At 37.3% G+C, this 11321-nt stretch overlaps 1 protein-coding gene across 3 annotated transcripts; it reads right to left on the reverse strand.

Annotated features, from left to right (window-relative positions):
* Positions 1–370: 370 nt before the first annotated feature.
* On the reverse strand, positions 371–11282 carry LOC133645152 (cytochrome c oxidase assembly protein COX18, mitochondrial). 3 transcript variants are annotated; one of them, XM_062039997.1, is made up of 8 exons: positions 10818–11282; positions 10371–10512; positions 9801–10153; positions 6882–6982; positions 6658–6812; positions 6478–6593; positions 6305–6412; positions 371–1881 (listed from the first exon to the last, which is right to left on the reverse strand). In XM_062039997.1, exons 3-8 carry the CDS (start codon positions 10119–10121, stop codon positions 1720–1722), a joined length of 963 nt encoding a protein of 320 aa, XP_061895981.1. In that variant the 5' UTR covers positions 10122–10153; positions 10371–10512; positions 10818–11282; the 3' UTR covers positions 371–1719. The 3 variants fall into 3 exon arrangements, with proteins under 3 accessions (XP_061895981.1, XP_061895980.1, XP_061895982.1); XM_062039996.1 differs by having other exon boundaries at positions 10371–11282; XM_062039998.1 differs by having other exon boundaries at positions 10366–11282.
* Positions 11283–11321: the final 39 nt, after the last annotated feature.

The following is an 11321-nucleotide window of genomic DNA, read 5'->3' on the forward strand; positions in this document are numbered from 1 at the left end:
TATCAGATTAAGACTGACAATTATGAAATAAGTCATAATTATGAGAAGTCGTGATGATCAGATAAAAAGTAATAATTACGAGATCAAATAATTATCAGATCAAAAGTCATAATTATTAAATCAAGTCATAATGATAAAATCAAGTCATAATTATGAGATCAAGTCATATCAGATCAAGTCATGATGATTAAATCAAAAGTCATAATCATGAGATCAAGTCATCAGATCAAAAGTCATAGTTATGAGATCAAAAGTCATAATGATCAGATCAAAAATCTAAATGATGAAATAAGTCATAATTATGAGTCAAAATGATGAGATCAAAAGTCATCATTATCAGATCAAGACTGACAATTACGAAATAATTCATAATTATGAGAAGTCATAATGATCAGATAAAAAGTAATAATTACGAGATCAAATCATAATTATCAGATCAAAAGTCAAAATTATTAAATCAAGTCATAATGATCAAATCAAGTCCTAACTTTGAGATCAAAAGTCATATCAGATCAAGTCAAAATTATTATATCAAGTCATGATTGAATCAAGTCATAATTATGAGATCAAAAGTCATAATTATGAGATCAAGTCATAATTATCAGGTCAAAAGTCAATTATGAGATCAAAAGTCATAATTATCAGATCAAAAGTCATAATTATCATATCAAAAGTCATCAGATCAAGTCATAATTATTCAATCTAAAGTCACAATTATGAGATCAAGTCATAATTATTCTATCAAAAGTCATATCAGATCAAAAGTCATAATTATCAGATAAAAAGTCATAATTATTCAATCAAGTCAAAATTCAGAGATCAAAAGTCAAAATTATGAGATCATAAGTCTTAATTATTAAATCAAAAGTCATAATTATCAGATCAACACTCAACATTATGAAATAAAAGTCATAATTATGAGAAGTCATAACTGAGATAAATTAAAATTATGAGATTAAAAGTCAAAATTATTAGAAAGTCAACTATGAGATAAAGTTAAAATTATGAGATCAGAAGTTAAAATTAAATCAAGTCATAATCAGATCAAAAACCAGAATTATGACATTTATGAGAAAGTCATAACTATGAGATACAAAGTAAAAATGATGAGGACGGCGTGGCAAAGTTGGTAGAGTGGCCGTGCCAGCAATCGGAGGGTTGCTGGTTACTGGGGTTCAATCCCCACCTTCTACCATCCTAGTCACGTCCGTTGTGTCCTTGGGCAAGACACTTCACCCTTGCTCCTGATGGCTGCTGGTTAGCGCCTTGCATGGCAGCTCCCGCCATCAGTGTGTGAATGTGTGTGTGAATGGGTGAATGTGGAAATACTGTCAAAGCGCTTTGAGTACCTTGAAGGTAGAAAAGCGCTATACAAGTATAACCCATTTATCTCATTTATATTTCAACGTTTTATTTCATAATTGTGACTTTTCATCTCATTTCATCTTTTTATCTCATGATACCTAATTTATCTTTTTATCTCATGATTATGACTTTTTATCTCATCATTTCATCTTTTTGTCTCATGATTCTGACTCACTGTTGGGTCATTGTTTAGTAGCAGAGGAGCTTCCACACTTTGTACAGGAAAAAAACAAAAACAGTGAGTAGGAAAACAGGAAATGTTTGAGGGTCCACAGTAGATTTGTATTGTCTACAGTGGACAGGAAATGAAGTTCTAGCTCGGGGTCAGCGAGTCCAGCAGGAAAATGTTCCAGTTTACTTGCGGTACTTGGCCACCAGGGCGGCCAGCAGGTCTCTGTACGGCGTGTCTGAGCATCTGCTGGGAACTTTCAGGAGCTTGTGCAGGGCGGGAGAACGAAGGAGCAGATTGTGACCCAGGCCCACCACGCTGGAGGAGAACCAGTAGAGCGCCATGGACTGGAGGAGGGGAGGGGGGGGAGGGGGGAGGCACAGCTAGGTTAGATCTTCCCCAAGTCAACATGAAGACCAGGGTGTCAAACTCCTTTTCATGGAGGGCCACATCGCTTTATGTTCGCCCTCAGGGGCCTCTTATATCACTTGATTACACAACTTCCTATGCTTTCATTATTGTATTTGATTATATATATATATATATATATGTAGATTGTATGGTAAATAACTTGCAGCTCAGTCATAATAATATTACTGTAAAATTATTGTTTTTGTTTTTTTCAGCGTATTACGGTAAATAGAAAAACCGTACCGCAATTTTTTACCGTAAAACTGGCAGTTTAGTTGCAATAAGTTTACTGTAAAATTGACTTTTTAATTTTTTTTTTTTTTACAGCATATTACTGTTAATAGAAAAACCGTACCGCAGTTTTTTACGGTAAAAACTGGCAGTTTAGTTGCAATAAGTTTACTGTAAAAAAAAAATTTTTTTTTTTTTTTTTACAGCATCTTACTGTAAATAGAAAAACCGTACCGCAGTTTTTTACGGTAAAACTGGCAGTTTAGTTGCAATAAGTTTACTGTAAAATTGACTTTTTTTATTTATTTTTTTACAGCATATTACGGTAAATAGAAAAACCGTACCTCAGTTTTTTACGGTAAAAACTGGCAGTTAAGTTGCAATAAGTTTACTGTAAAATGTATTTTTTTTTTTTTTTTTACATCATCTTACTGTAAATAGAAAAACCGTACTGCAGTTTTTTACGGTAAAAACTGGCAGTTTAGTTGCAATAAGTTTACTGTAAAAAAAATTTTTTTTTTTTTTTTTACAGCATTTTACTGTAAATACAAAAACCGTACCGCAGTTTTTTACGGTAAAAACTGGCAGTTTAGTTGCAATAAGTTTACTGTAAAATGTTTTTGTTTTTTTACAGCATCTTACTGTAAATAGAAAAACCGTACCGCAGTTTTTTGCGGTAAAAACTGGCAGTTTAGTTGCAATAAGTTTACTGTAAATTTGACTTTTTTTTTTTTTTACAGCATATTATGGTAAGTATCAATCAATCAATCAATCAATGTTTATTTATATAGCCCTAAATCACAAGTGTTTCAAAGGGCTGCACAAGCCACAACGACATCCTCGGTACAGAGCCCACATAAGGGACGTCGATGTGAATGACTATTAGAAAAACAGTACCACTGTTTTGGGTTTTTTTACGACAAAAAACTGGCAGTTCATTTGCAAAGGTTTTTTATGTAAAATTTACAGTTTTTTACAGCATATTAATGTGAATGGAATTTTTCATTTGCAAAGGTTTTTTATGTAAAATTTACTGTTTTTTACAGCATATTAATGTGAATGGAAAAACAGTACTGCAGTTTTTTGTTTTTTGTTTTACAACAAATTACTGTGAATGGAAAACCGAACGGGACAAGCGGTAGAAAAATGGATGGATGGATGGAAAAACAGTACCGCTGTTTTGTTTTTACAACGAAAACTGGCAGTTCAGTCGCAGTAATTTTACCAGAAATTGACAGTTTTTGTTTTTGTTTTTTTCACAGCATATTTTAAATTGACAAACAGCACAGCTGTTTTTTTACGGTAATAAATGGCAGCTCAGTCGCAATAATTTTTATGTAAAATTGACAGTGTTTATACAGCATATTACTGTAAATGGAAAAACATTATCGCTGCAATTTTACGGTAAAAAAAGGCAGCTAAGTCGCAATAATTTTTATGTCAAATTGACAGTGTTTACACAGCATATTACTGTAAATGGAAAAACAGTACTGCTATTTTTTTACAGTAGCTAGGTCGGAATAACTTCACCGAAAAAAATCAGTGTTTTTACAGCATATTACTGTGAATGGAAAAACAGTACTGCTGTTTTTTTTTTTTACAGTAAAAAACTTGCAGCTAGGTCGCAATAACTTCCCCGTAAAATTGACTGTGTATTTTACAGCATATTACTGTGAATGGAAAAACATGGCAGTTTAGTCGCAATAAATTTACTGTAAAATTCACTCTTTTTTTACAGAATATTACTGTAAATAGAAAAACCGTACCGCTGTTTGTTTTTTTATGACAAAACTGGCAATTTAGTTGCAATAAATTTACTGTAATTTTTTTTTACAGCATATTACTGTAAATGGAAAAACAGTACTGCTGTTTTTTTTACAGTAGCTAGGTCGGAATACAATTTTAGTGTTTTTACAGCATATTACTGGGAATGGAAAAAAAGTACTGCCTTTTTTTTTTTTACAGTAAAAAACTTGCAGCTAGGTCGCAATAACTTCCCCGTAAAATTGACTGTGTATTTTACAGCCTATTACTGTGAATGGAAAAACATGGCAGTTTAGTCGCAATAAATTTACTGTAAAATTCACTCTTTTTTTTACAGCATATTACTGTAAATAGAACTGTACTGCTGTTTTTTTTACGGTAAAAATCTGGCAGCTTAGTCCCAGTCTGTTTACTGTAAAATTCAGTGTTTTACAGCATATTACTGTAAATGGAAAAACCGTACCGCTGTTTGTTTTTTTACGACAAAACTGGCAATTTAGTTGCAATAAATTTACTGTAAAAATTTTTTTACAGCATATTACTGTAAATGGAAAAACAGTACTGCTGTTTTTTTACAGTAGCTAGGTCGGAATACAATTTTAGTGTTTTTACAGCATATTACTGGGAATGGAAAAACAGTACTACTGTTTTGTTTTTTTACAGTAAAAACTTGCAGCTAGGTCGCAATAACTTCCCCGTAAAATTGACTGTGTATTTTACAGCCTATTACTGTGAATGGAAAAACATGGCAGTTTAGTCGCAATAAATTTACTGTAAAATTCACTCTTTTTTTTACAGCATATTACTGTAAATAGAACTGTACTGCTGTTTTTTTTACGGTAAAAATCTGGCAGCTTAGTCGCAGTCTGTTTACTGTAAAATTCAGTGTTTTACAGCATATTACTGTAAATGGAAAAACCGTACCGCTGTTTGTTTTTTTACGACAAAACTGGCAATTTAGTTGCAATAAATTTACTGTAAATTTTTTTTTACAGCATATTACTGTAAATGGAAAAACAGTACTGCTGTTTTTTTACAGTAGCTAGGTCGGAATACAGTTTTAGTGTTTTTACAGCATATTACTGGGAATGGAAAAACAGTACTACTGTTTTGTTTTTTTACAGTAAAAACTTGCAGCTAGGTCGCAATAACTTCCCCGTAAAATTGACTGTGTATTTTACAGCATATTACTGTGAATGGAAAAACATGGCAGTTTAGTCGCAATAAATTTACTGTAAAATTCACTCTTTTTTTACAGCATATTACTGTAAATAGAACAACTGTACTGCTGTTTTTTTTACGGTAAAAATCTGGCAGCTTAGTCGCAGTCTGTTTACTGTAAAATTCAGTGTTTTACAGCATATTACTGTAAATGGAAAAACCGTACTGCTGTTTGTTTTTTACGACAAAACTGGCAATTTAGTTGCAATAAATTTACTGTAAATTTTTTTTTACAGCATATTACTGTTAATGGAAAAACAGTACTGCTGTTTTTTTTACAGTAGCTAGGTCGGAATACAATTTTAGTGTTTTTACAGCATATTACTGGGAATGGAAAAACAGTACTACTGTTTTGTTTTTTTACAGTAAAAACTCGCAGCTAGGTCGCAATAACTTCCCCGTAAAATTGACTGTATTTTACAGCATATTACTGTGAATGGAAAGACAGTACTGCTGCTTATTTACGGTATAAATGTTAGTTTAGTCGCAATAAATTTACTGTAAAATTCACAGGTTTTTTTTTTTTACAGCATATTACTGTAAATAGAACAGTGCTGCTGTTTTTTTACGGTAAAAGTGTGGCAGCTTAGTCGCAGTCTGTTTACTGTAAAATTCAGTGTTTTACAGCATATTACTGTAAATGGAAAAACAGCACAGCTGCAATTTTACGGTAAAAAAAAAGGCAGCTCAGTCGGAACAATTTTACTGTAAAATTGAAGCTATTTGTTGTTACTGTAAATAGACAAGTGCTTTTTCACAGTATAATTCTGCCAGTTTTTTACTGTTAAAAACAACACCTGTAGATTTTATGGTGTATTATTTTATATTATACATACATTTTTGACAGTAAAAAAAAATTGACAGCTCACTTCTCAGAATTGAATCTTACTTTTTTTCCCCATTTGCACAAAGTCAATTTTACCGTAAAATCTTGTGGTTTTTAGAGTGCATAATTTGCTTTGAAATCATGTCGAGCAAATAAAAATGATTTCTTTTTAAACAGAAAAAAGTTATTGGATGATTTTCAAGCTGAAAAGAGAAGAAAAGACGATATTTCCAGGCCAATTAAAAGGATGTGGCCCTCGGACCTTGAGTTTGACCCCTGTGGCCTAGACCACCAAGTGGGAGCGGACCAGAACTCACGGAAGGGACGGCGGCGGCGACGGGGATCATGAGCAGGGCAAAGCCTCGCATGGCGTTGGTCAGCCATTTGTGAGAAGACGACTCCTTGGACCTCTGGAGGGAAAATACCTGAGGAAGAAAGCGTGGCGATGTCATCGAGGAGTCATGTGACCCGGCAGCTGTCCGTCACGCACCTCCACCGTGAGCAGGTTCACCAGGCCCAGGGAAAGTGGGAGGAGCCAGGTGGCGTCGGGCGACGTGAGGTTGGCGAACCACAGAGCGCCGCCAGTCATCAGATCCGGCCTCAGGGCTGCAACGCAAACACAGGCTAGTCTTAGTCTCAGGCCATGGACCCGGACCCCAGCCGGTCTCACCCAGTTCTTCCAGGCTGAGGTTCCGCAGGGCCAGGGACAGGCTGATCCAGAGGGGCAGCTGGACCCACACCAGCAGGCTGGCTTTGAACGGGTGACAGTTGTCCCGGATGTACAGCTGGGACACCACGCGGCGCAAGTTCTTGCGGAACTGGAACCTGAACAGGAAGAAAGACCGGTATCATGGAGATCCTGGAAGACCGAGGAACAACTCTGCCTCTTCTCACCGGCACTGTTTGTCCGTCCAGCCTCTCTCCTTCGCTCGCAGGGACACCTCGTACCGGAGCCTCTTAGCCAGCACCGCAATCTCCGCCTGGAGCGCCTCCACCTGCATGTTGCCATGGTTACGGGAGACGCGGATGAGAGGGGGCAGGTTGCCATGGTTACAGTGATGGAGGCCAGCACAGCAACAAAACAAATACTTGAAGGACGGTTAACGATAAGGACGTGCAAACTTTTTCCACTGAAAAATCAAAACATGCGGCAGCCATTTATATATTTTTTATTTCAAAACCATTACAATATATTGAGGGGTTTTTTTTACCTTTTAGGGCTCCGCTCAAGTTTGGCCCCGGGACCCGAAATGGTCTTTTTTTAAATGGTATTCAACACCTAAATCTCGAGACCAGTGACTCTCAAACTGTGGTATGCTAGCTCCATCTAGTGGTAGGCCAAAGAATCACTTGACTAAACATTCAAACACAGTGTTACTGTTCAAACTGTGCATAATGTTACAGGGGACAAAAATAATAAATATAATTGTTAAATAAAACATCTGCCTTGTTTTTAAGGAATACTTAGGCCTACTACGCTACTGTGTTTTAATGTTTGTCATTATGGTGGTACTTAATGAATACTTACGTCAACTACACTACTGTATTTTAATGTTGTCATTATGGTGGTACTTAATGAATACTTAGGTCTACTACACTACTGTATTTCAATGTTGTCATTATGGTGGTACTTAATGAATACTTAGGTCTACTACACTACTGTATTTTAATATTGTCAATATGGTGGTACTTAATGAATACTTAGGTCTACTACACTACGGCATTTTAATGTTGTCATTATGGTGGTACTTAATGAATACTTAGGTCTACTACGCTACTGTATTTTAATGTTGTCATTATGGTGGTACTTAATGAATACTTAGGTCTACTACACTACTGTGATTTAATGTTGTCATTCTGGTAGTACTTAATGAATACTTAGGTCTACTACACTACTGTATTTTAATGTTGTCATTATGGTGGTACTTAATGAATACTTAGGTTTACTACACTACTGTATTTTAATGTTGTCATTATGGTGGTACTTAATGAATACTTAGGTCTACTACACTACCTACTTAAAGGCCTACTGAAACCCACTACTACCGACCACGCAGTCTGATAGTTTATATATCAATGATGAAATCTTAACATTATAACACATGCCAATACGGCCGGGTTAACTTATAAAGTGACATTTTAAATTTGCCGCTAAACTTCCGGTTCGAAACGCCTCTGAGGATGACGTATGCGCGTGACGTAGCCCGGGGAACACGGGTATGCCTTCCACATTGAAGCCAATACGAAAAAGCTCTGTTTTCATTTCATAATTCCACAGTATTCTGGACATCTGTGTTCGTGAATCTGTTGCAATCATGTTCATTGCATTATGGAGAAAGAAGCTGAGCAAGCAAAGAAGAAAGCTGTCGGTGCGAAATGGACGTATTTTTCGAACGTAGTCAGCCACAACAGTACATAGCCGGCGCTTCTTTGTTTACATTCCCGAAATATGCAGTCAAGATGGAAGAACTCGGATAACAGAGACTCTAACCAGGAGGACTTTTGACTTTGATACACAGACGCCTGTAGAGAACTGGGACAACACAGACTCTTACCAGGATTACTTTGATTTGGATGACAAAGACGCAGACGTGCTACTGTGAGTATGCAGCTTTGGCTTCTAAACATTTGATCGCTTGACCGTATGTGCGCAACTTTTTTTTGCGTATGTACGTAACTTTTTTAAAATATATAAGCTTTATGAACCTTGGGTTAGGTGAACGGTCTTTTGGGCTGAGTGATTGTGTGTGTTGATCAGGTGTTTGAATTGTATTGGCGTGTTCTATGGAGCTAGGAGCTAGCATAGGAGCTAGGAGCTAGCATAACAAACACGCAGGTGTTTTTATGCAGGATTAATTTGTGGCATATTAAATATAAGCCTGGTTGTGTTGTGGCTAATAGAGTATATATATGTCTTGTGTTTATTTACTGTTGTAGTCATTCCCAGCTGAATATCAGGTCACCCCCGGCTCTCACAGCATCTTCCCTATCTGAATAGCTTCAACTCCCCACTAGTCCTTCACTTGCACTTTACTCATCCACAAATCTTTCATCCTCGCTCAAATTAATGGGGAAATTGTCGCTTTCTCGGTCCGAATCTCTCTCACTTCATGCGGCCATCATTGTAAACAATAGGGAACTTTGCGTATATGTTCAACTGACTACGTCACGCTACTTCCGGTAGGGGCAAGCCTTTTTTTTATCAGATACCAAAAGTTGCAATCTTTATCGTCGTTGTTCTATACTAAATCCTTTCAGCAAAAATTTGGCAATATCGCGAAATGATCAAGTATGACACATAGAATAGATCTGCTATCCCCGTTTAAATAAAAAAAAATCATTTCAGTAGGCCTTTAAAAGTGGAATATTTGATGTGGAGTAATAAGAGTCTCGAATAGTACAATAATGTTTGTATTACTTTTTGGACAACAACAGTTGAAAAATAATCCCACTAAAATCCTTGGGGATCCGAAAGGGTCGCACTCATAAAATATTAAAAAATAAGTTATAAAGATATATATTACTTTCACTGCTTAAATGATAACTAAACTTCAGATGTATCCATCCATTATAAGGTTATTTTATTATTTTTGTTTTGTTTGTTTCATGCCCTTTGATATTCTTCGATTGTGCCGCGGGCCGTAAAACATTAGCAGCGGGCCATAAACGGCCCCCGGACCACACTTTGGACACCCCCTGATGTACTACCAGTTTAGCGCAAAGCCAAGCGTCTCCCTGTGGACATGGTCTAGCAAGTAAAAAGTCTCCATGCCAGGTGGCGTGGCGGACCAGGACGTTCCAGGCGGCGCTCACCTTGCCAAGAATGACGAGCTGGTAGGCGGCGAGCGGCAGCGTCACGAGCGTCCTGACTGACAGCGTGCCGACGACGATGCTGAGCCACCACGGCAGACCGCTGCTCTGCTGGACGTGGACCAGGAAGTCTTCGGCCAGGTGCACAGGGGCCGAGTGCGACACCTGATGGTACCACCCGGAAGCGGCGTCCCCAGAGGACAGCCGGTGTCCCGCCGAGCTGTCAGAGTGAGTGGCCGAAGGCGAAGACCTCCTGAGGAACGCCGCGCCACAGGCAGCTCTGGCGGGCAGCCGCAAGAGGCGGAGCCCCCCCAGAGCCAGCATGGTAGCACCCCCCTACTCCTCAAACACGTCACCTGTCAGGGGTCAGAGGTCATCACAAAATGGAAGTTTATTAAAATGATTTTTAGACAAATGCAAAACATTGCTACAGCTGACAAAATTAAGCCTAATCTCATTTTAATGTTGATGAAAATGTGACGTCACCCGGAGGCTCACCTGTTTCAAAATTATAACGTGTCAGATTTACATTGTACAATCAAAGTAGGAATAAAAACAAAAGACCAACCTTACATTAATTAAAACATTGGATTTCTTCTTAGTTGAAAACTGGTTGTTCGAGGGCGTTTTGGTGACTTTTCTCCGCCGTCCCGCAGTCAGACAACAGCCGACAAGCCGCGGTGCAGCTTGATGACGTAATCCACTTCTTCGGCGACTACATGTGACGTCAGCAAAAGCGATATTACCAAAAAATACATATTTTAGTTACTTTGAATTTACAACCCCCTGGCGCTTCTTTGTACTGTTTTTGTATTTACTTTGATTATTATTTTCAACTGTTTGAGGTTTATTAAAAAACAAAAAAAAAGAAACAACACATTTTAATTATAATTTATCATGCTATGAACGACTCTGTCCATTGTTGGATGTATACTGTTATAAAGATAGGGTGTCACACATTTATATAAAATGCTTTATTCACCCACCATGTTGTGTTTATAGAGGTTTTACATAACTCACCCACGGAACTCCAGTTGTTTTTAGAGAGCGCTAGTCGGAGGAGTTTTCACACAACACAATTCCGTTGTGCGTAAGCGGCGTATGACGGGTTTAGTTGTTATTTTAAACAAACGTGAATGTCATTAAAACAGTAAAGCTCCATCCTTTGACACTCCTTACACGCTACATGTTTACCGTTGGTTTATTGAAAACTTTAGTTAATTTTAAAGCGTTCCAGTCGGAGGGTTTTTCACGGGACACATTAAACCGCGGATGAGTTTTGGTTGTTGTTTTAAACAAAAGCGAATGTCATTAACAGTTAGCTCCATCCTTTGCCTCTCGTCCTTACACACGACATGTTTATCTTTGGTTGAATAAATGTAATTCAATGTGTTGACATAACGTAACGTCTATTAAAAAGAGGATTTGGATGAACAAACGAGAGGATTGAGGAAATCGGATGAGATTACACTGGATTGTCATCAAAGTCAGACCGGAAACTAACGCTACATTTCACATTACATT

Source organism: Entelurus aequoreus, linkage group LG28, assembly GCF_033978785.1.
Source record: "Entelurus aequoreus isolate RoL-2023_Sb linkage group LG28, RoL_Eaeq_v1.1, whole genome shotgun sequence".
In the NCBI taxonomy this organism is placed as follows: Eukaryota; Metazoa; Chordata; class Actinopteri; order Syngnathiformes; family Syngnathidae; genus Entelurus; species Entelurus aequoreus.